This window comes from Papio anubis, chromosome 13 (assembly GCF_008728515.1).
Source record: "Papio anubis isolate 15944 chromosome 13, Panubis1.0, whole genome shotgun sequence".
Taxonomy (NCBI): Eukaryota; Metazoa; Chordata; class Mammalia; order Primates; family Cercopithecidae; genus Papio; species Papio anubis.
In genome coordinates this window covers 8,650,030-8,677,469 of record NC_044988.1, presented here as the reverse complement: position 1 = coordinate 8,677,469, position 27,440 = coordinate 8,650,030, and the positions used below count along the sequence as shown (strand labels likewise).

The window sequence follows — 27,440 nt, the reverse complement described above, 5'->3', positions numbered from 1 at the left end:
GTGGCTCCAAGCTCAGCGCCCTAGTTCCCTTTTAGCACATTTAAATGGAAGACTACAGTCACCAGAAAAATAGTCCCAGAATTCTCATTCCGCTGCTGTAAACGAGAACCTCTCCTTAGGGAATGAAAGACAAACCCCAAGAAAACCTGGCCTGGGTGAGAAAGTAAAGCCCGTCGAAGAGAAAGCAACACAACATTTGGCCTGCTCTGCAAGGAGCTGGGAATTCTTGCTGCGGGGTCAACAAGATGCCTACCCTCCCTCCAGGGAAGACACAGCAGGAGTAGGGCCGCCACTCAGTGCATCTCTCCTCCCGGGGGCTGCCCTGGTCTCCCCAGCGCGTTTCCTAGATACTAGGCAGGCCGGACCCCCGCTGTCCAGGGCTGGGCTCCCATGACACTGACCAGACATCTGGTAAGCCAGGTGGCAAAGGCGTGCCAAAAAAGTGGAGCCCAGGGAAAACCGGGACGGAGCGGTCATCCGAGTGGTAAACCTTCTCCCAATGGATGCGGGAAAACCGCATTTGTAGTTCCCTCCTCACCGCTGTCAAGCGAGCTGATTGCTAAGAAGTGCGCATTTCCTTGCCTCTAACGTGACAGTCGCGGGTGCGCCCCGCACCCCGGACTTCAGGGAATGAAGGAATCTGTCCCGAACTGGCCCCCACCCTGGCCCCAGAATCCCCAACCCTCAGGGCGGCCGGCGCCCGCACCCACCTTGACCACGTAGGTGACTCCGGGCCCCAGCACCTGGTCGCTGGCGTGCGGCGCCCCCCGAGGGGGTCTGGGCAGCGGCTCGTCGCCCGGCCGGCCCTTCCTGGCGGTGCTCATGGCCGGGGCGCGGGGCGCCGGGGGCGCGCTGCCGTCCGGGGCGGCCAGGCTGGGCGCGCTGCAGCTGCCCGAGAGCCGCGCGCCCGCCCGCTCCCGGGCGGCCGACGACAGGCCGCGGAGGCCCGAGCTGGAGAGTTTCAGGTGGGACACCTTGTGGAGCAGGTGGCCCAGGCTGCCGGGCCCATCGTCGGGCGCCTTGCGCAGCGCCTCTCCGGACACCAAGTAGGGAGCCGCCGCCGGGGTCGCGCGCGCCGCTGAAACCTTGCCTCCGCCGCCGCTCACCGACAGGCTGTGGAGAAGGTCATCGACCGATGTCACCGAGTCATTCCTGAAGCGGTTGTACTTGGTGCGTGGAAGCATGCCCCTCCGTGGGCTCGCTGCATCCGCCCGGGCGCTGCTGGTGCCGGCCCTGGCGCGGGCTGCCGCGCATAGCAGGCGAGCCACTGTCCCCGGAGCGGGACGGAGAGTGGGGGCCCCGGGACAGCCTTCTGGAGAGCGAGAGCAGAGCAAGAGGATGGTGCTCTCCCACCATTAAAAGCCAGCACAGCAGCGGCCGCGCAGCCCCGGCCCTGGAGACCGCTGCTTGGGGTTGCACGTTTGCTTTGCAAAAGTCATAGTTGCCTCTGATGGAGCGCCCAGCTGCTTGGGGCTGCTAACAGCAAAAGCATGACTCACTCTGAGAGGAGACCCTTCTCAACAAAGGCTCGGTGAGCACTGCAAATCACTTCCTGTAGCAGAAAAAAAAAAAAAAAAAAAAAGAAAAAAAGGAAAAAAAGAAGAAAAAAACGACATCCACCCGCTGACAGCACACTAGAGCCAATCAATTCTCAAATTTCCTTTTTCTACCTTCCCAGATATTTCCTTCCAACCTTTGATTTTTCACCTTCCCATCCCCCACAATCTGCATTTGTGCCAACGGTAAATCCAATCCAGTTCCTTCAAATCGTCAAATGAACTTTCTGAAACCCATTATTCTGTTAGGTTTTGCTCGTCCCTGCTCAGCCCATCTGTGTGAGCCTGTAAAAGTGTCTAACAGCGATGCGTTAAAATGTGACGAAGGCTTTTTAAGAATCAGATCTTCAGCGAATCCTGATGAATCCTGACTTGGAAGGCAGCATGAATTTTTAAATAGAAAAAACAAAAAGGATATTCACCCTCAGGTGAACATAAAATACCAATTTCCTAGATTTTTCTTTTTCTTTTCAAATTAACAGAGCAGCGATGACAAGTGTCTTTGTAGCAATGCAGTTCCTCCAAAAAAAAAAAAAAAATCTGCATATGAACTTCTGCACAGTGCCAATCAAGGGGTCTTCCCTGCTATTTTACAGCAGTCTTTCTCAGCCAGGGTTAAGTTGAATATCCACTTCCAACAAAGAAGAGTGCGTCTTTGACGAGTGGCAACAGGCTCCAGAAATCCATTCCAAAAAAGGGGCTGCATTTGAAGCTTTATTCCTACTGAATGTGTTTAAGCTCTGGAAAAACGCCTAAGAAATGCTACAAATACATTTCAATGTTCCTTCAGTTGCTGCTTGCAACCCTGCAGTCAGGAAGGAAAAAATGCAGCTGTTCTCATTGCACATCAAATCCACAGGGGGGGAAATATGCCTTCTTTTCAGGAGTCAGGCTCGGGCTTGCAAGTAAAATGCACAGGCCTTCTTTCTCTCAGTTAGGAGAGCAAGACTTTCACTGTCCCCAAAGGTCTGCCCGAGACTGAAGCCCTCTGACTCTTGACCTCAGTGGGCTCTGCCAGGCTTCCTCATGCATTAGGATCACCTGCTCCACAGTGAAACACTCACTATCAAAGTTTCCCTGCAACTTCTGAGCAAGCGAATAAACTCAGTTCTAGCACACTCTCAGGTCACCCTGACCTCTCACGCCCATGATCGAACATGTGGGGCACGTGAGGTCCTGAGTCTTGAACCCTGCTCTACGGAGCAGGGTTTAATGAGCGCCACTCATGGCGGGCGAGCGGGTGAGGCCAACCCCTAGGACGCAAGAGCGCAGAGGAGCCGCGGCGTCCCCGGTACAGGAAACGCGTCCCCACGGCTCGCCTCCTGTGCCGCAGCCCTAGCAGAACAGCCACACGGCACTCATTTGTTCCCGTTCCCTGGCTTGCATAGCAACAGCAATTGCACACCCCACAGATGATTTTGATGGTTATCAGAGTCCTCCCCAGATCTGTAGCGAAACAGCCCTATCATTCCCAAAGCGAGATCTTCATTAGATGCAGACAAAAACAGCAAAATGTGAATGAAATGCTGTTTGTGTGAATGAAAAGGCTAGCGAGCGAGCCAGCGTTTCTGTGAATGAAGCAGGGCCTTGCAGCCGGTGCCAGGCAATCCCCTGGGCTCCAGCGGCCTCAGCCAATGAGCGGCCGCCCCGATGACTCATTCAACAAAGGCTTGCTCAATAGTGGAAGATTCCATTTCAATCAAAGGCGGGATCTTTTATCCAACGGCAGTGTGGGAAAAAAAAAAAAGGAAAAAAAAAAAAGAAAAAAAAAAACACCCAGCCGGACTGCAAAGATACCGGGAGGAAGAGGCCAGCTGCTGTGGAGAGGAAAAGCTGTTTTACAAGGGAATTTGAGATCCCTTGGTCAGGTCTGAGTGTGAAGAGGGTCTCTCTTGGAGGTGAGCTGTGCCCCTAAACTTTCATTCAGCCGTTCATTTACATCAAGGAACAACCATGAATGTGCCAGTCGTTCAGCTTTTATTATGAATGTACACCGAATGCACGTTCAAAACCTAGGTTCCTAGCCCTTGATTCTTTTTTTGTGAAAGGCATGTAGAACACCTGTATACGTTCTGAGGCTCCAGGGAGGAAAAAAAAAAAAAAAATCCAAAGCTAAGTACTTAACCCTTTAGCCAACAGGAGACTTTTATTTCTTTTATTATGAGGCCAGTGGAGGGAAATTGGTCATTTTAAAATATAAATAGCAATATAAATTTACTACATATGAAAAGATATGTAATCAAAGACGGAAATTAATATTCCAAGAACACAGTAGTACGGTAAAACCTCACTTACCTGGAAAATAGTATCAACACTTTGGAACGTAGCAGAGAGGTGGAAAAAGAAAAACCCGAAGGCCTCTCAGCATCAAAAGGAGGCTGTGCAGCCCACACAGAAGCTCACACACCCTACTCATGAGAAAACCCTTTGCCCTTGCTGGGGAGCTGTTCATGTTATTTTAGACCCTGTCGCAGAAAGCCCACATATCTGCTTGATCAACGTAGAGGCAGATGAGAGAGGAGACCACTGTGACAGAAAATGCTAAATGTAAATGAAACTTTCTGATGCTGGCTTGCTTGATAGCCTTCTGACAACATGGAAGGAAGCAGGAAAATAAACTCCATTTTAAAGTCAGCCTTGAGATTCACCAAAGCCAGGCAGGCTGGGGTAATTTACAATGAGAGCCTTTCTGGCATGTTGTGGTTTTTCTTTTTTAAATCAATGCTTAAACACGTATTTGCTTTCTATGGTTGCCATAACAAATTACCACAAAATCAATGGCTTAAAATAACACAATTTATTATCTTCCAGTTTGTAGGTAAGAAGTCCAAATGGGTCATGCTGGGATCCAGCAGGGGTGTGGGCAGAGCTGGTTCCTCTGGAGGCCCCAAGGGAGAATCCACAAATTTCTGAGAAGGTGCCATGAGCTGGGCCCTGGGGAATGTGGTTTTGCCTTCTGGAAGGCAGAAAATCTGAAATTAATGCTATAACCTAGTTAAGGCTGTGTGAATCTTTAAATATGTGTGAGATACAAAAACTTGACCAAAGGAGTGAGCTTGACCTGAGGATGCGGAGGTGACCCCTGACCCCAGTGGAGGCATCCTCCAGGTAGACTTCACAGGAGGAGACTGTGTGGGCAAGGGCTCCAGGCCTGAGCAGTCCAGAGTCTCCCAGAATCCCTGGTAAGCTGGTTGGGTTGGTGAGGGGGTCAGGAGGGCTGGGCACTCAAAGAGGCTTAGAGGGGTGATGTGGTTTGGATGTGTGTCCCCTCCAAATTTCATGTTGAAATGTGACTCTTGGTGTTGGAGGTTTGGCCTGGTAGGAGGTGACTGAATCATGGGGGTGGATCCCTCATGAATGGCTTAGCACCATTCCCTTGGTGATGAGTGAGTTCTCGCGCTGAGCTTACATGAGATTTGCTTGGATAAAAGAATGTGGCAGCCTGGTGCGGTGTAATCCCAGCACTGTAATCCCAGCACTTTGGGAGGCCAAGGTGGGTGGATCACCTGAGGTCAGGAGTTTGAGTTCAGCCTGGCCAACAGGTGAAACCCTATCTCTACTAAAAATACCAAAACTAGCCGGTCATGGTGGCAGGTGCCTGTAATCCCAGCTACTCTGAGGGCTGAGGCAGGAGAATCGCTTGAACCCGGGAGGAGGAGGTTGCAGTGAGCCGAGATCACTCCATTGCATTCCAGACTGGGCAACAAGAGTGAGACTTTGTCTCAAACAAAATAAAAATAAATAAAATGAAATAAAATAAATAAAATTAAATTAAAAATGTGGCACCTCCCCTCTCACTCTCTTTATTGCTTCTGTTCACACCACGTGACACTCCTGCTGCCCCTTCACCTCCTGCCACAATTGAGGCCCTCACCAGAAGCCAAGCAGATGCCAGTACCATACTTCCTGTACAGTCTGCAGAACCATAAGCCAATTCAACCTCTTTGCTTTATAAATTACCCTCTGGCATTCCTTCATAGCAATGCAAGAACAGACGGATACAAGGGGCTTGAGAGAGGGTCACACAGTCAGGTTTGCCTTTTATGGAGACCACTTTGATAGTGACCTGCGGTGGCTTTAGGAAGTTGAGAGGAGTGGGAGATAATGGGACAAGTTAAAAAAGAACAAGGGCTTGAATAAAAGCAAGAGCAGTGGGGCTGGAAAGAGAGGGATGGATTCAAGATAGCTGGGAAGGTAAAGGATCTGTCTCTGTGATGAGGAAGTGTGAGGGAGAGCGAGGCTGGGTAGATTGTCTGCAGCCAGAATTTGAGACAGAGTTTGGAATGCAAGATGATTATTAGGGACCAAGCTCCATGGAAAGCAGGGGAGGTTGCAGGATGGAGCAGAGGCAGAAGTGAGTTGTGACCCAGGCCCCACACACCTCGGTCCTGCCGAGAGTTCTGGAGAAAGAGTGCCATTCACAGAGAGTATCCCCTGGCCTGCAGGGCTCCTCATTCACTCTCACACACTCCCTCACTCTCCCCCATTCATCTCCTTACTGTGGGCTGCCCAGGGAGGAACAGACTCCAGCAGGTGGCACTCTGCTGCTGAGCACCCCCAGAAAAAGTTGATATAAAGGCTGTGGGCCCATGGCACCCCGAAGCCCAGCCTCTCCCAAAGACAGGAATGCTAAGCAAAGCCCATGTTTCTAACTTGGACCATTGGGTTGAGTTGAGTGTTACCCATGAGGATGAGGGGCATCCCCATGACAGGCAGGTCACAGGGAAAGGCAAGGACTGGGCTTTGAACATGTGTGAGGGGTGGGGATCTTCCATGCAGAGATGGCCAGAGCTGAAAAGCAGTCAGGGCTAGAAGTGGAAACTTGCAAATGCCAGATTTCCCAGATGGGAGCTAAGAAAAAAAAAAAAAGGTCAGAATTTGGAGGATAAATATGGAAACCTGGTTTGATGAATGTCATGGAAGAGAGTTTCAAGAGAAAAACCAGTGATAGTTAACAAGTGCAGTGATGACAGTCATAACCACCTTGACTGAGTGTCCCTAGGCACCAATGCATGCCTGCTATAGATAGATGGTTTTCAGCCTGTTTTGAATGAAAAGAAACCAAGGATCAGAGGAGTTACAAAATGTGCCAGAGCCACACTGGGTGAGTGATATGGTTTGGATTTGTGTCCCTGCCCAAATCTCAGATTGAATTGTAATCCCCAGTGTTGGAGGTGGTGCCTAATGGAAGGTAACTGGATCATGGGGGCAGTTTCTAATGGTTTAGCTGTCCCCTAGTGCTGTCTCATAATAGGATTCTCACAAGATCTGGTTGTTTAAAAGTATGCAGCACCTCTCCCTTTGCTCTCTCTTCATTCTGCCCCTGCCATGTAGATATGCCTGCTTCCCCTTCCCCTTCCGCCATGATTGTAAGTTTCCTGAGGCCTCCCCAGCCATGCTTCCCATACAACCTGTAGAACTGTCAGCCAATTAAACCTTTTTTCTTTATAAATTACCCAGTTTCTGGTATTTCTTTACAGCAGCATGAGAATGGACTAATACAGTGAGGAACTGACAGAATAGTCTTACTCCAAAGCCACGTTCATGACCCAGCATCACCCTGATTCAGACAGCTTGTGTAAGGTACCTGCTGAGACCCATCCTCGGCAGGAGGCAATCAGCCATTTCCAGACATCTTAGCAACGGGGATGGAGCAGTTTCTACTTAGGTAACAAGATGGTGCCAGCTGAATGAGACCAGAAATGAATGAAAAGATCATACTTTCCAGAAGATGGAATGAAATGAAAGGTAGGACATAGGGCAGTAGCCAGCAGTAGAGCAGAGAGTACAAAGCAAGGGATGGAAGAGTTAGGAGTGTGTTTAGGGGCAGGGAGCAAAGCAGAGTGGGAGAAATCAATGCAGGAAGGAAACAGGTCAAGAGCGTGGGTAGCTCTTGCCCTGTGGGGATGGTGGGATATCTTATCCTCTGGAGGGAGGGAGGACTTGATGAGCAGATCATTCAGGGCCCCAAGTAGAAAACAGGAGTCCCTCCCCTCTGAAGTGGTTCAAAGGCAGAGACTTTAATATAAGAGACATAAAGATGGGGTTAACATAGCCCAAAAGGATGGTGATATACCAGGGATTCACAAGACTCAGAAGCCGTCTCCACCTCTAGAACCAAAGCAATGGAAAGGAAATTGAGCCAGTAGAATTCCAGCTGGAACTTTGAAGTGGAGGGTGTCGGGGCAGCTGAAGTTTCAGAGGGCAAAAGTTACGGACAAAGAGGAGGCCAGAGAGAGGAAATACCCAGCCTGTCTCCTTCCCTACTCTTCTCTCCTGTTGGTGCCTCCCATTGGCCACACCCATGGGAAGCCAGAGGTCCAGGGAGCTTGTGATGGGACCATGGGAAGAGGCAGCCCCCAGGCACAGAGCAGACTGGAAGGCTGAGGGGAAGTACATGCTGAGTGTGCTTGAATGTCAATTTGCCTGTGGCCATGGTAGGAAGCTCAAGGCTTTTATGTCTGATTTGGATGTTACACTTGATTTTCACCATAAATAAAAGGCAGGGCTGTACTTAAAAAGTGAGAGGATTTCATTTCTGTAAGGCATTTGAGTTGCGGTTAAAGGTACAGAATGGCTGCAGAGGAGGGCGAAGGGTGCTGCCAATGCGTCAGGATGAGCAAGGGATTGCTGCATGGCACCATGAACCAGCCATGGAGAGCCCAGATATGGGCATCCATCTGCCTGTGTATGAAATGGAAGACAGTGAATCGTTAGCTAGAGGGTCCATTCCAGGATGAAGGCACAGGAGGGAGACCATGGAGGACACAGCCAGCAGGAGTCAGGAATGGATGTGGAGTGGAGGATAGGATGGCCCCTGAAGGAGGATCAAATGCTAGTGCTCTTAAGGCCCTGGAAAGACTGCAACCTGGGGCCTTGGGGTGCACGTCAAGAGAGGTACATGGGAGCAGGTCCCTAACGGTGCCTTTTGAGGTGTAGGTGGGGAGAAGGACAAGCCTCACCACAGTGTTGGGGGGTGAGGAGTCCCAGTTTTGTTGAAGCCAGAGACTGGGGTCACCCTGGGAGGAGGCTAAAACAGAAGAGAGTTTCTCCAGGACAATGTGAGAAGGGTGAGATGGCTGGGCACTCAGGGAAGAGCAAATGAGGGCACAACTTATTTAGAAGACAGAAGAGCCACACCTCATATTGACAGTAGAGGGAGGGGTTCCCAGGCAGAGGGGCAGACGTACTCTTTGCAGGGACCATCAGGTAACCACATGCCCATTCCCCGCTGTGAGAGTGGGGAGCAGGACTGGATGTAGGAATACCTGTGGTTAAGAATACTCTGGAACAGGGCTCCCAACAGCGGAACGCAGTGCTTCAGCACCGAGGAGAGCTCCTTACAACTGGAGGCCAGGGCCTGGCTCCCTGTCCTCAGAGAAGGACCTTGAACCTCCATCAGCTCCAAGGATGGGTCAGAGCGCTGATTCACCAGTCCCTAGTGACCTCCATATTCTGTATTTCTAAGGTTCCAATGATCTAAGTTTCAAATTATCTTCCCTCCCTCCAAGCAGCTTCAACTCCCTACACATATGTGAGAGTTGGGGTGGAGGCCACAGTTCCTCAAAGGCTGCTGCTCACTGGGCCTGGCACCATGCTGAGCACTTCCTGTGGGTCCATTGTTCCTCATGACTCTACCATGACAGTCCTATTATCACCCCATTTTACAGATGAGAACAATGAGGCCAGTAGAAGCCAGGTGACTTTCTAGGGTGACGGGGCTAGCCTGCAACAGAGCAGGGAGTCACACCAAAGCTAGCCTGACCCAGTGCTCTCACAAAAATAATCACACAAAGAGGGTCCTCATTCCAGCTCTGTCACTGCTCAGTTCCCACCTTTACAGAGGGAGAAAAAAAAAACACAGCCTACCACTGCCTTACACTGTTGCCATGGTTATCAGACAGCAGAACACAAGAGCCACGTGGGCTCAGCATGAGGCATTTTTATTATTATTGGGGAAAGATCGACATGTCACTGCCTACCTTTTTACTGTAAAGTAATAATTTATAATTGTATACATGTACAGGCCACAAAGAGATGTTATGATTTATGAATACAATGTAGAATATTTCAATCAAGTTAGACAACATATCCACTACCTCAAATATTTAACATTTAAGTCACTGCCTACTTCACATACAGAAAAGGGACAAAGTAAATCTTGGGAAAAGTCCATCCCCAGGCCCATGCTGGCCTAGTTAGGGGAGATACAAGAGGAGAGGAAGAAAACAGAAACACTGTAAAGCAGACAATACTAGGAAATCAATTCTTGTTTCAGAAGGGAGAATCCCAAGGGACAATTCCTCAGAAAAAGAAGAGGGAATTGCAAGAATTTGCACTATACGGTATAGCTAGCACTATATTTGAGCACTGTGTGCTCAAAAATAGTTGCTAGATTGAAATATGTAAGAACCTTATTTCATTTGTAAAACAATAAATTACAGCTTTTCCTGAAGAAGAACTGCTTCATTTAGAAAAATTTAAACGAGACTCTGTATTCCTTTCAGTTCCTTGACTATCTGCATATCTAGTTTTATGTAGAAACAATTTACTCTTCCTCATTTTCCCTCTAAAAGATCTACTTTTAGAGACTTTTTGTCATATAATATAATCTCCACAAGTATATTTCACAGCTGAATAATAGTCCATGGCGTCAAGACATGATCATTCCCTTAGACACTCTGCTATCACTGCACACTTAGTTGTTTCTAACTTACCAACACTGCAAATGTTGACATAAAAGAGAGCCTTTGCACATGCAGCTTGTTTGATATCCACTGAATTATTTCTGAACCTAATTCACAAGGAAATGAACATTTCTACAACTCTTGATTGATGTTGCTAAATGTTTTGTCAGTTTTCACCACTGGCAGTAATCACTAGGAGCATATTAATTTTCCTGCAACCTCAGCAGCTTTGGTTTTTGCTATCTTTGCTGTCTTCATAGTTGCAAATGGTGCTTCATACTGAGTAGTTGTAATATGGTTATTCAAGAATTTGTGGCTTCTGATTGGTGGAAGGAATGACAACTTTCTGACTACATTCTGACTGGTTGGCTCCAAACAAAAAGTGCTGAGATTTACCAGACCTCAGTGGGAGGCAGTCTGCCTGTGCACTTGAACCTTGTTTAACTTAACCTACATGTTCCATCAACAAATGGCCCTGCAGTTTGAGGCTTCAGTGAGCTATGATTGCCCCACTGCAGCCTAGCTTGGGTGACAGAGTGACAGCCTGCCTCTAAGTATATGCATATATTTATATATTATATACATGAATAAATATATTAATTTATAATTATATAATCATATTAATTTATAATTATATAATATATATTTTTAATTATTTTAAATACAAAAAAATGTTTAGTGGCCTGCTGTAAACTTGAGTCTCAGTTCTGGAGGCACAGTAATGTTTAAGCTACTTTTAATTAGATCATTTCTGCTAGACTCTGTGTGAGTTCTCCCTATAGTTGTCAAATGTTTACCATTTTTATCTTTCTTGATAAATATTTTTGCACATAATTATGTATAATAGTTATATTCTGTGATACAATTTATACATATCATACAAGATGCTATGCATTAAGATATATACATAATTATATATCCTTACACATAACCTATATTGTATATTTATGTAAATTAATTATATGTATTATTTTAATTTCATGTGGTTAATTTATGTGCATAATTATATATTAATATGCATAGAAAGCCTACATTGGTACAATATTTACATATGTTCTATTTGTCTTTCATATGAGAATCAGTAACAGTGACATAGGGGCGTCAGTCTGTAGATAGCAGACACTCCAGAAAGGCCTTCCCTACCTGAAGAACTTAGGGAGGCGGAGACCACCAAGACTTCGTGTTTCCCACCACAAGCCATGAGCAGCCATTCCATGTTCTGTGGTTCTCAAACCTAAGCAAGCTTCCAAATGCTCCAGCAGGCTCTTTACCCACAGACCGCTGGTCCCACCCCAGGGTTCCTGAGTCAGTAGGTATGGGTGGCTCCCAGGTGATGGTAGTGACACTCAGTTGATTCCCACCTAAACAAGGCCTTCTGACTGCTAAGTCACTGTGCAGTAATTCCAAACTGAAAACAAAATTTCTGGACACATTCCAAGCACAGGATAAAACAGACTGAACATTGCCTGCCCAGAATCTGGGGAACAGCAAGATGGTCAGCCTTGAGAAGGCTAGCAAGACAAAATCCTAGTGGAGCTGCTGACACGGCATGTTCGTGGAGCTCAGGAGAACCCTGTGACGAAAAGTCCCTCTGCAACAGAGTTCCCAGCCCTGGCCACATCCTAATTTAAAAAGTCAAGAATTTAAACCAAGAACCCCTCAAAATAATAGGAATAGCCAAAAATATCTGCCAGGTACTCTTGTAAGTACTTTAAATGTGTTTTCATCTAATGATATAGCTATTATCATTACCCCTGTTTCACAGATAAGAAAACTGAGGCATGGGGCAGCTAAGTAACCTGCCAAGGTCACAGCCAGTTAAGGCTATAGCCAGGACTCAACTCCAGCCACTCTGACTCCAGGCTGAGCTGTGAATGACTGACCTCTGTAGCTTTAGGAGTGAGCAACACCGGGTACTTGGGAAATGAGTGCAAAAGCAGGGGAGGTGCTAAAATGAGGAGGCTTGATGGAAGCCTTTTTAATAAGCAGTTTGATCTCCCCAGTCCCCTTCCCACTCTACACATCCAGGCCATAGGTGACCACCAGTATGATTCCTTTTATTTCTATGAAATGTTTAGACAAGTCAAACCTATTGAGACAGAAAGCAGATCAGTATAATACCTGAGACTTGGGTCGGGGCAGGATTAGGAACTGATGACAAAGGGGTACAGGGGAGCTTTTGTGGTGACGGATACATTTTAGAACTGGATTGTGGTGGTGGTTTTATAATCCTGTAAGTTTACTAAGATATTGAATTGTACACTTTAAATGAGGGAATTTTATAGCATGTAACCCATGCATGATAAAAACCTGTTTTAAGAAAACGTGTGTGGAAATACATTTATAAAAAAAATAGAAACTAAGATGTTACTTTATATAAAACCATTTCCACTGTGATTCTCCCAGTGATATCAGGGGCTAGGCCTTATAATCATTTGTTTCTCATACAAGATGTTACATCAGGTCAGCTGCCCTGCACCTTGCTAGCAGCGTAGCTGTTGGGGTGGAGTGGCATATGGGGAGAAAGATATCTGATGAAATAAAGGATCTGCAACTTTAGCAAAAGAGAGATAATTATTAAGTTGTTGAAATGAAGCACCCTATACTTTGAGGTTTCTCTGAAGGAGCTGTACCCATGACATTAAATCATGCAGTAAAAGTTATTCCCTTAGGGTACTTCTCAACATTAAAGGTTAGTCAGTGGTGGTGTGACAGACTCCCATCTGGAGAGAGTGTTGAAGTGTACAAATGTGGAATGATAGTCACAAAGATATAACACTGAGAGAATAATTCACACAAAAACTAATGAAAATTGGTACCTAATATTAATCCATGACACCCTAAAAAGTCATTTTAAAAATTTTGCTTAAAAACTTGAATAATTTTTGTGTGACCTTCTTGCAGGTTTTGCTGATTGTGTTTGGTTTTCCTGGCAGCTTTTATCAAACCAGAAAAGTATAATACGTTTAAAGAGTTAGGACGGATTTGAAAGGAGATGACTGCATTTAGCATCACCTGAAATCTCCCTTTCAAAGACAGAGAATAGCAGAGGACTGATTGATAATAATCTGTAATGCTACATATGAATAATATAATAATACATGAGCAATAGATAATGATCTGTAATACAACAGTAATCTGTAATCCTATAAGTGAGTAATATATGAGTGATATATAATCTGTAATATATATGTGAACATTTTCCTACCCTGAGCCTGCAGGCTACTGTTTGATAATATTTAGTTGTGATTATAGGTTAGCAGTGCCTTGTATTTCCCTCCCTGCGTCAGACACTTGCTCTGGGGCTGTGTTCCAGGAGGAGACAGCCTTTCAAATCCAAATGTTCCAAATGGGAGTTTAGAACAACCATTACTTAATACTACCTAGTATCCACACCTCCTGTAATGATTGTGTTAACTGATAGGAGAATAGAGCTATAGGTCAACATGTGATTGGCTTGGTATTTTCAGGATAGACTAGGTTATACTATGGCAACAAAAGACTTCAACATCTCTCTGGCTCATTTACTTTTCTCTCCACACATCCATCCCTGGTCAGATGGGGCTCTGTCCCCTGTTGTCTACTTTCTGGAATGTAGCAGACAAAGTAACCTCTATTTGGACTTTGTGCACACAATTGTGTGCACAAGAAAGAGTGCTGGCAATGTTCATGCATCCCTTCAAGTTTCCACCAGGAAGCAACACAAATCACTGTTGCTTACATTTCACTGGCCAGAGCAAGTCACATGGCCACGCCTGAGTACAGCAGAGTGGAGCTACACAATCCTTCCAGGGAGGCAGAGCAATAATTGGTGAATGGCAATGCAGTGTTCCACTGCCACTCAGGTCTACTGGCTAGGCTGCCCTAAGCATCTCTGTATCTTCATCATCTCAACTCTGCCTGGAACACATTACAGGCTCATTCACATCTCAGGAAAGACCAACCCAATGTATGGTAATGAATGAAGAACAATAAATCCTAAAGCCACAAAGTCCAGAGCTTGACTACAGAAAGGCCCAGAGCCGTTACTATGAAGGAATGCCACCTACCATGCTCAAGAGCAACAGGGCCTGCCCGCATGGCTCCATGACCAAGTGAGAAGATAAACGTAGAACAGGTAATCATGAGATTATGTGTTATAAAACAAGAACAGGGCTTCTGGGATCATTTAAATATACACCTAAAATAAAGGCATACATAAAGAAGAAATTTAAACCATGGCTAACATTGTCTGCTCTTTTATTCTCTGAGTATATTTTTCCACATGAATAAAATCATGTGGCTTCATTTCCTATTTTTTTCATTTAGCGATATGGTGAGTATTTGATCTTACCAATGGACATTCTTCTAAGAAAGCTACCTTCTTAACCTGGAGTCCATGGAATGCCAATGGGAGGAAAATGAGTCATTAACTGTAATTTAGCATTTCAATAACATATGGATGCAGGCAATAGCCACAGTAGTTGGTTATCACAGTACAGTTGCTACATATCTTTTAAAATATCACTTATGTTTCTTACTCCCCCAAAATTATAGTAATAATTACCACCACTATATCTGGATATTTTATGAATTAATAAAGAAGCATCTACATTAGTATATGACATATGTTTTTTAATATTGATAATTACATTTCATATACAGTCGGCCCTCCATGTCTGCAAGTTCCACATCCTCAGAGTCAACCAATCACAAATCAAAAATACACTATTTGAGGGATGCAGAACTGATAGATATGGAAGGCCAACCTTCATATCCACAGGTTTAGCAAGACAGATTGTGGGACTGGAGCATCGGTGGATTTTGGTATCCATGAGGTTGTGAGAGGAGGTGTCTTGGAACCAAGCACCCATGGATCCTGAGGGACAACTGTAATTGGTTGCCTTTGAAATTCTATGAATTTTATTTTAAGATAGTATTCTGTCTAAAACTATGCTGCCTAAAGGAGACTTTAGGTATAAGGATGCTCATAGGTTGAAAGTGAAATGGTGGAAAAAGATATTTCATCCAAATAGTAACCAAAAGAAAGAAGATATGGCTATATTAACATCAGAACAATACAGACTTTAAGTCAAAAGACTGTTACAAGAGACAAAAGGGGACATTACATAATGATAAAAGGGTCAATTCATCAAAAAGATATAATAATTATGAACACATGTACACCAAACATCAAAACTCCTAAATAAATGAAGCAAATATTGACAGAATTGAAGGGAGAAATAGCTCTAAAATAATAGTAGGAGACTTCAATGCCCCACTAGCAATAATGGATAAAACTAGACAGAAGATCAATAAAGAATGAGAGTAACTGAACGATGCTATAGACTAAATCAACTAGCACACAAATATAGAACACTCCATTTAACAAAAGGGTAATATACATTTTTCTCAAGTACACATGGAACATTCTCCAGGATAGACAATATGTAAAACCACAAAACAAGTCTTAATAAATTTTAAAAGACTGAAATCATACAAAGTATTTTTTTTCTAATTATAATGAAATGTAACTAGAAATCAATACCAGAAGAAAAGCTGAAAAATCCACAAATATGAAGAAATCAAACAGTACACTCTTAAATAACCAGTAGGTCAAAGAAGAAACTATAAGGAAAATAAAAAAAATCTTGAGCCAAATGAAAATGAAAACACAGGATACTAAAGCTTATGGGGTCTAGCCAAAATAGTACTAAGAGGAAAATGTGTACTTGTAAATGATTACATTTGAAAAAAAAGAATAGTAATTAGGCAAGAGAAAAAAATAAAAGGAATCCAAATTGGAAAGAAATAAGTTAAATTGTTCATTTGCAGACAACATGATCCTGCATGTAGAAAACCCTAAAGACTCCACTAAAATGCAGTTTGAATTAATAAAGAAATTCAGCAAAATTGTGGGATACAAAATTAACATACAAAAATCAGTAGTATTTCTGTACACTAATAGTAAACTATCTGAAAAAGAAATTGAGAAACAATCCCATTTACAAGAGCTACAAATAAAATATTTAGAAACATATTTAACCAAGGAGGTAGAAGATCTTCACATTGAAACAAAACACTGATGAAAGAAATTGAAGAAGACACAAATAAATGGAAAGATATTCCATAATCATAGGCTGGAAGAATTAATATTGTTGAAATGTCCATACTTCCCAAAAAGATCCACAGATTGAATATAATCTCTATAAAAATACCAATTACAGTCTTCATAGAAATACAAAAAATAGTCCTCAAATTTCTTGTGAAAACACAAAATACCTCAAATAAAGCAATATTGAGCAAAAATAACATAGCAGGAGACATTATATTACCTGACTTCAAAATATACTATAAAACTACAGTAACCAAAACAGCATGGTACTAGCATAAAAATATACACATAAGTCAATGGAACAGAATGGAGAATACAGAAATAAATTCATGTACTTGTAGCCAACTGATTTTCCACAAAGGCACCAGAACACATAGTGAAGGAAGAACAATCTCTTCAGTAAGTGGTGCTGGGAAAACTGGACATCCACATGCAGAAGAATAAAGGTATACCTCTATCTCTCCCCATATACAAAAATCAACTAAACATGAATTAAAGACTTAAATGTTAGACCTGAAACAATAAAAATACTAGAAGAAAACATAGGGAAACTGCTTAATAAGATTAGTCTGGGCAAGAGTTTTTTTCAAAAACTTGAAAAGCGCAAGCAATAAAAGCAAAAAATAGACAAATGAGATTACATTTAATGAAAAATATTCTGCACAGCAAAGGAAACAATCCATAGAATAAAAAGACAATCTATAAAATGGGAGAAAATATTTACAAACTCTGCATCTGACATGTGGTTAATATCCAGAACATGTAAGGAACTTGAACAACACAACAGCAAAATAATAATAATAATCCAATTTAAAAATTGGTAAAAGATCTTTCTTACTCTGTTTGTGTTACTCTAAAGGAATACCTGAGCCTGGGTAATCCATAAAGAAAAGAGATTTATTTGGCTCACAGTTCTGCAGGCTGTATAAGAAGTGTGACTACAACATCTGTTTCTGATGAGGGCCTCAAGCTGCTTCCACTTAAGGCCAAAGGCAAAGGGGAGCTGGCATATGCAGAGATCACATGGCAAGAGAAAAAGTAAAAGAGAGAGAAAGGAGGTGCTGAGTTCTTTTTAACAACCAGCTCTCATGGGAACTAATATATCAAGAACTCACTCATTACCTCAAGGATGGCACCAAGCCATTCATGAGCCATTCAACACCTTTCATTAGGCCCTACCTCTAATATTGAGGATGAAATTGCTTTCTTTAATTTTTTTTTTTATAGTTTATAGACAGAGAGTCTTTCTATGTTTCCCAGGCTGGTCCTGAACACCTACCTCTTTCTTTGGCCTCCCACAGCGCTGGGATTAAAGGTGTGAGCCATCATGCCTGACCAAAGATCAGATTTCAACATGAGGTTTCAGGGGGCCAAACATCCTAAGCATAGCAAAACCTAAGTAGACATTTTTTCAAAAGAAGATATACAAATAACCAACAGATATATGAAAAAATGCTCAACACCATGAATCATCAGAGAAATGCAAATGAATATTACAATGAGATATCGCCTCACTCCAATTAGAATAGCAATTATCAAAAAGACAAAAAATAACAAGTGCTGCAATGGATATGAAGAAAGGAAAATTCTTATATACTGTTAGTGGAAATGTAAATTAGTACAGCCATTATGGAAAGCAGTAGGGACGCTCCTCAAAAAAATTAAAAATAGAACTATGTGTGAATCAGCAATCCAACTACTGAGTATATATCCAAAGTAAATGAAATCAGTATGTCAAAGAGATATCTGTACTCCTATGTTTATTGTAGCATTATTCACAATAACTGAGATATGGAATCAATTTGTGTTCATCAACAAATGAATGGATAAATAAAATTCGGTACATATGCACAATGGAATACTACTCATCCATAAAAGAAATAAAATCCTGTCATTTGTAGCAATGTGGATGAACCTGGAAGACATCATATTAAGTTTAATAAGCAGGCTCAGAGACATAAATAGCACATGATCTCACTCATACGTGGAATCTAAAGAAGCTGATCTCATAGAAGTAGAAGTAGAATAATGGTTATTAGAAGTTGGGAGGGGTAGAGGGAGATAAGATGAGACTGGCCAAGGGGTGCTGTCTTTTGGTTTGATAGGAGGAAAACGTTCTGGTGTTTTATTGCACAGTAGGGTGACTACGGTTAACAATATTGCATTGTATACTTCAAAATAGCTACAAGAAGGGATTTTGAATGTTCTCACCTCAAAGAAATAATACATGTAAGAGGTGATAGATATGCTAAATACTGAGATTTGATTTTTACATAATGTATATATGTATCAAAACATCACACTGTACCTCATAAATATGTACAACTGTTATGTGTCAATTAAAAAGAAAATTTTAAAACTTATCACTGTTTCTTTTAAAATAAAAAAACAAATTACAAATCAACAGTCTAACTTTCTACCTTAAGGAACTAGAAAAAGAAAAATAATTAAGCCCCAGTCTAACACAAGAAAGAAAACAAAAAAGACTAGAGCAGAGATTAAACAAAATAGAGACCAGAAAAACCATAGAGAAAAAAGAGCAAAATCAAGAGTTGGTTCTTCAAAACAATCAACAAAACAGACAAACTTTTAGCTACACTGACTAAGATTAAAAAAGAGAGAAGACTAAAATAACTAAAATCAAAACTAAAAGAGATTACAATTTTACAGACACTAAAAGGATTATAAATAATTGTTACACAATTATAGATCAACAAATTAGAAAGCCTAGATGAAATTGATAAATTCCTAGAAACACACTATCTACTTATACTGAATCATAAAGAAATAGACAATCTGAACAAACTTATAACTAGTTATCAGATTGAATCAATAATCAAAAGCATTCTAGTGAAGAAAAGCCCAGGGTCAAATGGCTTTACCAAGAATTCTACCACACATCTAAAACAGAATTAACACCAGTTCTCCTAAAACTCTTTCAAAAATTCGAAGAGGAAGAATACTTCTATACTCTTCTATGACGCATCATTGCTCTGTGTGTTAGTCTGTTCTTACATCGCTCTAAACAAATACCTGAAACTGGGTAATTTACAAAGAAAAGAGGCTTAATTGACTCATGGTTCTGCAGGCCGTACAGGAAGCATGAAACAGGCATCTGCTCAGAGAAGCCTCAGAAAACTTGCAATTTTGGCAGAAGGGGAAGTAGGCACATCTTACATGGCCAGAGCAAGAGGAAGAGAGAGTGGAGAAGGTGCAACACACTTTTCAACAACCAGATCTCATGATGACTCACTCTCACCACAACACCACCAAGGCAGATGGTGTTAAACCATGAGAAACTGACCCCATGATCCAATCACCTCCCATCAGGCCCCGCTTCCAACATTGGGGATTACAGTTCAACAAGAGATTTGGGTGGGGACACAGATCCAAACCATATCATCCTGACACCAAAGTCAAAGATACTAATCAGAAAAAGACACTACAGTTAAATATATCTGAGAAATATTGATGAAAAAATCCTCAACAAAATACTAGCACAGAGAAATCAACAGCACATTAAAGGATGATACACCATGACCAAGTGAGATGAACTCCTAGAATGCAAGAAATGGTTCAACATATGAAGAGCAATCAATATAATACACACATAAACAAAATGAAAGGAAAAAAGCCCAACATGGTCATCTGATTTGATGCATAGAAAGCATTCAAAAAAATTTAACACCTTTTTATGATTAAAAAAACTCAACAAACTAGAAGTAGAATAAAACAATCTCAACATAATAAATTCCATATATGAGGAGCCCATGCCTAGCATTATATTCAATGATTAAAAAAAGAAAATCTTAGATTTTCTTCTAAGATCAGAAACAAGGCAAGGATGCCAGCTTTCACCACTTCTATTCAATATAGTACTAGAAGTTCTAGCCAGAGAGATTAGTCAAGAAAAAGAAATAAAAGGCATAAACATAGGGAAGGAAGTAGTACAATTATCTCTGTTTGCAGATGATGGGATCTTATATGTAGAAAATCTTAAGGATTACATACACACACACACACACACTAGAACTAATAATCAAATTCAGAAAAGTGCAGGATACAAAGTTAACATCCAAAAGTCAGTGGCATTTCTGTGCACTAGAAATGGACAATCCAAAAACGAAATTAAGAAAACAATTTCATTTATAAAAGCATCAAAAATAATAAAATACTTAGGAGTAAATTTAACCAAGGAAGTGATAGATTTGTACACTAAAAACTACAAGGTGTTACTAAAATAAAGAGGACACAAATAAATGAAAAGACATCTATGTTCATGGATTGGAAGGCTTAATATTGTTAAGATGTCAATATGCCCAAAGTAATCTGCGGATTTAATGCAATCTCATCAGACTCTCAATAGTGCTTTTGTTTGGTTTGTTTTTCTTGCGGAAATAGAAAAGTCCATCCTAAAACTCATACAGAATATCAAGAGATCTGATAGCCAAAGCATTCTTGAAAAAGAACATTATATTTTACAAGATACCTGTACTCATGTTTATTGCAGCACAATTCACAATTGCAAAGATATGGAATGAACCTAAGTGCCCATCAACAGATGAATGGATAATATATGTGCATGTGTATATATATCATGAAATACTACCTAGCCATTAAAAAAGAATGAAATAATGTCTTTGCAGCAACTTGGAATGAACTGGAAGTCATTATCCTAAGTGAAGTAACTCAGGAATGGAAAACCAAATACCTCATATTGCCACTTACAAGTGACAGCTAAGCCATGGGTACCCAAAGGCATACAGAATGGTATAACAGACATTAGAAACTCAGAATGGGGGAGGGAGAGAGGTTGGAAAGGAATACAGAATCACCTATTGGGTACAGTGCACACTATTTGGGTAATGGGAACACTAAAAGCCCAGACTTCATCACTATGCAATTTATTTATGTGACCGAAAACCACTTGTACCCCTAAAGCTACTGAAATAAAAAAAAAATTTAATTAAAAAAAAAAGGGATATCACACTTTCTTATTTCAAAAATATTACAAAGCTACAGTAATCAAAACAGTGTGGTACTGGTATAAAGACAGACATACAGACCAATGAAACAGAATAGAAAACTCAAAAATATACTCATGCATATATGGTCAAATGATTTTTGACAAGGGTGCCAAAACCATTCATTGATGAAAGGACAGTCATTTCAGCAAATGGTGCTGGGAAAACTGGATATTTGCATGCAAAAGAATAAAGGTGAACCCTTACTTTACACCATATACAAAAATTAACTCAAAATGGATCAAAGACCTAAATATGAGACCTCAAACTATTACACTTTTAGAAAACAAAAACAGAGGAAAAACTTCAGGACATTGGATTTGGCAATGATTTCCTGGATATGACACCACAAGTACAGTCGATGAAAGACAAAATAGCTAAATTGGGCTGCGTCTAAATTAGAAACATATGTGCTTCAAAGGACACTATCAACATAGTAAAAGGGCAACCCATAGAATGGGAGAAAATACTTGCAAATGATATACCTGATAAGGGATTAATATCTAGATTATTGTTCTTTTTCTATAAAATGATATGGCTCAAGAACAACAACAAAAAAGTAACCTGATTTTAAAATGGTGAAAGGAATTTTAAAGACATTTCTCCAAAGATATACAAATGTCCAATAACCACATGAAAAGGTGCTGAACATCACTAATCATTAGGGAAATACAAATCAAAATCACAATGAAATACCACCTCACACTCATTAGGATAGCTACTATTAAAAAAAAACTCAGAAGATAATTGTTGGCAAGGATATAGAGAAACTGGAATCTTTGTTGTTGGGAATTTAAAATGACACAGCCACTATGAAAAACACAGCAGTTCCTCCAAAATTTAAACATAGAATCACCATATGACCTAGGGATTCCACTCACTGGTATTATACCCAAAGGAACTGAAAGCAGGGACTTGAAAAGATATTTGTACACCCATGTTCATAGCAGCATTATTCAGTCACCCAAAGTGGAAGTAACCCAAGTGCCTTCAAGTAACACAGTAGCCCCAAGTAGAAGTAACCCAAGTGTCACTGTGTTGTTTCCTGTAGGAGGAGGATGTGCTGGCCTGGGGAACTCTGCACTGGTAGAACCCTGCACTGCATGTTGTAGTTCTCAGTAAATTACCTAGTCAGGATTCTGACCTACAGGTGTCTTCCCTTCAGTCCCCACTGGGCACCGCACTATGTATGGGGAACCACATAGCCTGCCTTCACACAGAGAACCTGGGTATACATGGGGAGATTGGTAAGGCATGGTGAGGGCACTGCAGAGAGTGGGCATCTGCATTAGAGCTTCACAGAGCACAGGTAACACAGGGAATGGAGGAGGGGACACAACTGTGCTGGTTGGGACAAGGTCAGACCCAGAAGAGGCCTCAAGGTGATGTGACAGGAAGGTCACCAGAACGGAGGCTAACCAAGCCTGTAAGCCAGATGTTGAGTCTGAGTCATAGGGATCTCTGCCTGCTGGAAGAGAGTCAGGGAGAAGGCTAGAGAGTCCCTCAGGCTGAACTAAGGGTCTGCACTAACTCTTTGGTTTAGGGGAACCTCTAGAAGTATGATAAACCATCAGGTCACAGGACTAGGTTTATAGCATTGGAAAGCAAGATGGAGAACGGACTGGACAGGTGAGACTGGAAGCAGAATGACCCCCTTGGAAATGTCTGTCCCCTGCCATCTCCCATGATGAGAGACGGTGACTGGATGGACAGAAGAGCTTGGGTGTCATCACCACATGAAACACCTAGTCTGCAGACCAAAGGCCAGACACCTTGTCATGATACATTCTCCAAGTTAGAGCTTCCTGGGTATCCCACTCCATCAGAGGCCTCAGTCTCCCTGCAGCTTTCTCCATCCACCCACTCCAACCCCAAGTTTCCATTCTGAAAATTTTCAAACCTAGAGAAGGGTTGGAAGAGTAGATCAAAGACGAATGTGTCCTTCACATGATTCACAATTGTTTACATTCTGCAATATTCGCTTGCTCTCTTCCTATTTGAGCACATTTTTAACCCTTTGAAAGCACACTGCAAACATCATGGCACTTTACCCCCAACTCTCTCCGTGTGCATTTCCCAATAACAAGGGTGCCATGTCATCCTTCGAGCATCTCATCATGTTCGTTTGATCCAGTATTGGTTAAATTTAAGCTTTTGGTGGAAGATATGCCCACCAGATTTCTCCATCAGAACACCCTTCATTTTTAAGAAATCATAGTTGTAACATGAGATTCTTTTTGAAAAGCATTTTTAGTGCTAATTTCATACATTAAATTTGCCTAAAGAGGACTAGGCTACAGCATTATCCCATCCTGATATTTGGCTTGCTTAAAGGAAGGAAAAGCACCAAGTTGTACATTTTATACCCTGTGACACAACAGACTTTGTTTAAAACTTTATTCCTATAACAAAGCTTCCTAGTGCTTCTATCACGTGCCTTGCAGTATGCTAATCAATGACAGTAATAATGAAAGCAGGCACCTTTCTGATAAGGTTTGGCTGTGTTCCCACTCAAATCTCCTCTTGAATTCCTACGTGTTGTGGGAGGGACTCGGTGGGAGGTAATTGAATCATGGGGGCAGGTTTTCCCATGCTGTTCTCATGATAGTGAGTAAGCCTCACGAAATCTGATGGCTGTTTTGAAAAGGGGAGTTTCCCTACAGAAGCTCTCTTCTCTTGTCTGCTGCCATGTGAGACGTGCCTTTCACCTTCTGCCATGATTGTGAGGCCTCCCCAGCCATTTGGAAATGTAAGTCCATTAAACCTCTCTCTTGTAAATTGCCCAGTCTTGGGTATGTCTTTATCAGCAGTATGAGAACTAATACGCTTCCCTTCAATCTAAGAAAGAAGTCCATGTATACAGCCAGCTTAGCACAATGTAATAAATGGTAAGAATTAAGAGATGACAAGCACAAACAGAGTAACTATGCTGCCCAAGAGATAGGAGTTGGCAGGCCAGTTTGGGGCTTCTTAGAATTTGGGGGTCTGGGGAGGCAGAAGAGAGGGTGTCTTAGTCCAGCTACTATAGCAAAATACCATAAACTGGGTGGCTTATAAACAACAGAAATTTATTTCTCACAGTTCTGGAGGCTGAAAGTCCAAGATTCAAGGCACTGGCAGATTCAGTGATGGGGGAGGGCTCTCTTCCTCATTCGTAGGTGGTGCCTTCTCACTGTATCCTCACATGGAGGATGGGGTGAGGGAGCTCACTGGGATCTCTATAATAAGGGGACTAAGCCCATTCCTGAGGGCTTCAGTTAATTGCTTTCACAGTGCTTCTTGTGACTTTCTCTCATTCTATTTTCTCATTCATATACGGCCGCCATCAGAATTGCCCTGAATCTTCCAGTTGTGGGGAGAGAGAGGCATCTCATTGATGTGTGAGGCTGGTGCAGAACAAGGATGTTAGCAGAGTGAGAAAAGACAATAGAGTCAGCCAGCAAAGTGTAACCCAAGTCCATCATTTCTACATTGTATATTGTATTACTTTCATAATTTAAAAAGACAAAAAAAAATTCCAAGTGGAATGGGGTTACCAGGGGCAAGTGGGCAGGGCAGGAGAAACATCAAAGGGTACAAAGTTGCAGTTATGTAGGATGAATAGTCTAGAGACCTAAAGTACAGCATGGTGACTGTAATAATAATGTACCATGCATTTGAAATTTGCTAAGAGAGGTAGTAAGTGTTCTAATCATACAAAAAAACAAAGGTAACTATGTGAGGTGCTGGATATGTTAATTAGCTTGACTATAGTAATTGTTTTACATTGTTTAGGTATATCAAGCCATCACGTTGGACACCTTAGATACACACAATTTTTATTTTAAAGATAAATATGTATAAGAGAATAAAAATTTAACAATTCCCTTAAAAAAAGTGAATCTATTTGGGGTTATACTACTAACTTAATCAGAGTTGAAGACTTCCATTCAGTCTCTCTACCCAATTCTGATGCCTCATTCTCACACTAAAATGGAAAAATGAAAAAAGTTCTGAGGATTTTTTCAAGTCCCGAATAAGATCCAAAAATACTAATGATGTGAACATGAAAGTGGCATGTGTACTCTTTACCTGTGTAGAACAGTATTATTTTGCACACTCTTAACAGAGCTTGTTCAGCAAATGGGGGTATTATCAATCATCAATTTAAAACGGGGAGGGAAACGTGAATCACAACTTGGGATCTAAAGGAATCATCTGGGTGTGTAGCAGCCCCTGGTTCAAGTCCAGTCCAGGCTGGGAAGAGGAGACTGAGAGTCCACTCTCCAAGGTCTATCATGTTCTAACAGACAGTCATACTTCATTAGGGGCAGTTATGCTCATCCCCTACCAAAATTTGCCACGGTGATACCAATGTAAGCAAACAGAAAAGGTGCCTTTGAGCTAATTAAGAAAATTATTTCCAGGTATATATGCCTGGGAAGGTGTTTTTGGGAAGAGGTTAGCATTTGACTTGGTAGACTGAGTGAAGGAGATCTACCCGTACCAGCCTGGGCACCCTCGAATCACTTGAGGGCCTGAATAGAAGAAAAAGATGGAAGAAGAGTGAATTCTTTCTCTCTCCTGGAGCAGCTGGGACATTCATCTTCTTCTGCCCTCAGACTTTGGAGCTCCACACCACCATGAGCCTCAGCCTCAGACCCAAATTATACCAAAGGCTTTCCTGGGCCTCCAGCTTGCTGATGGCATGTCATGGGACTTCTCATCCTTCATAATCATCAGCCACTTCCTGTAATAAATTCCCTCACATACTGCAGGGCCTCTCAGTTTTCCCCTACTTCCTCTCCTTGTGCTGACTGAGAAATACAGGCTGTGACCCAGCCAGCTGCATATTTTCTCTTGCAGGCTCGAACTCTTGCAGACACCTGGAATGTTCCCAGGCACTGCAAAAGTTGTTAAGGTTGTGCCCAAAACATGAAAAGATCAAACATGTTGCTAAACATGTAAAAATGAACCCCCTACCCTGAGTCAGATTCCTGAAACGCTCATGTAAACTTCTTAACCCAATTCCCTCATTGTATACATACCTAGGTAGAACATCTCTTTTCTTGCTGTACATTGTGAGGATCCTGGAAGCACTTTGTATGTAAGTTCCCCCAATTCATGCTTTGGATTTATCACCCTGGCATTTAGTGTTTCTTTCTTAGAAACCGTAATCAGTCCCATCTCAGGAGAGTATGGGGCAGTCGCTTATGGGAACTCCTTTGCCACTGTTTTTGGGGTGCCTCCATCAGGAGTTCAGCCAGACAGAAAACACACACACACACACATATACACACACACACATATATCCTATTGGTTCTGTGTCTCCAAAAAACCCTAACTAATATAACTACCATGTTTCCACAATACTCTAACTCTGGGGTGAGTCTATTTTACCAGAAAGCCCGAAAAAACTATTTTTCCAACAGAATTGCATGCTGATGTGTAGCCTATAATCAGGAAGCCAAACTCTGCATCCAGGTTAACTGCAAATGTCGATGTTAGTAATTAACTACTTCTATCTTCTTCCTTAAAGGGCACAGGTGGGATTGAGATGACTTTAAAATTACAAAATATGTTTCTAAGGGTCAAAGCCCTGAGAAGATGGCACACTGATGTTCCCACAGTGAGGATGGGAGACTTCCCTGGTACAGTATCTGGTGTAGCCTCATCTCGTTCATGCAGCAGGGTCACCACAATCACAGTGGTGGGCCACTTGCCACTTGTGCTGGCAATACCTCCTGCTGCATCATCAGGCAGCAGAGACCCTGCGTTTGCAGGATGTGCAGCCCTCCCCAGCCATGACACTCTGCAGAATGACTCCCACTGGGTCCCTCCCTGAAAGGCTGTCTTAGCAACATGCTCCCATGCCTTCCATAAACCCAAACACAATGGACAGCAGCTCAACACACACAGAAAACCTGCCACAGGAGCCTCACAAGAGGTCCAGCCAATCCCCTCTCACCTGTGAAGACTGTGGGGGGCTTGCAGAAATGTAAGAAATATAGCTGGGCTGAAAAAAACCAAGGTCTACCACAAAACCAGTAGATACGGCAACTGTGTTATCATCACACTAAAGGGAGGAACAACACAATTC

General features: G+C 42.3%; 1 protein-coding gene across 9 annotated transcripts in view; it reads right to left on the bottom strand.

The window, feature by feature from the left end:
• Window positions 1–27,440, bottom strand: part of SHC3 (SHC adaptor protein 3) — a 305,996-nt gene that overhangs the window by 169,440 nt on the left and 109,116 nt on the right. For all 9 annotated transcript variants that reach the window (XM_017949968.3, XM_031654810.1, XM_031654811.1 and 6 more), the window contains one exon: window positions 711–4,512. In XM_017949968.3, the coding sequence (XP_017805457.1) occupies window positions 711–1,184 (474 nt within the window). In that variant the 5' untranslated portion in view covers window positions 1,185–4,512. The remainder of the gene's footprint in view (window positions 1–710; window positions 4,513–27,440) is intronic.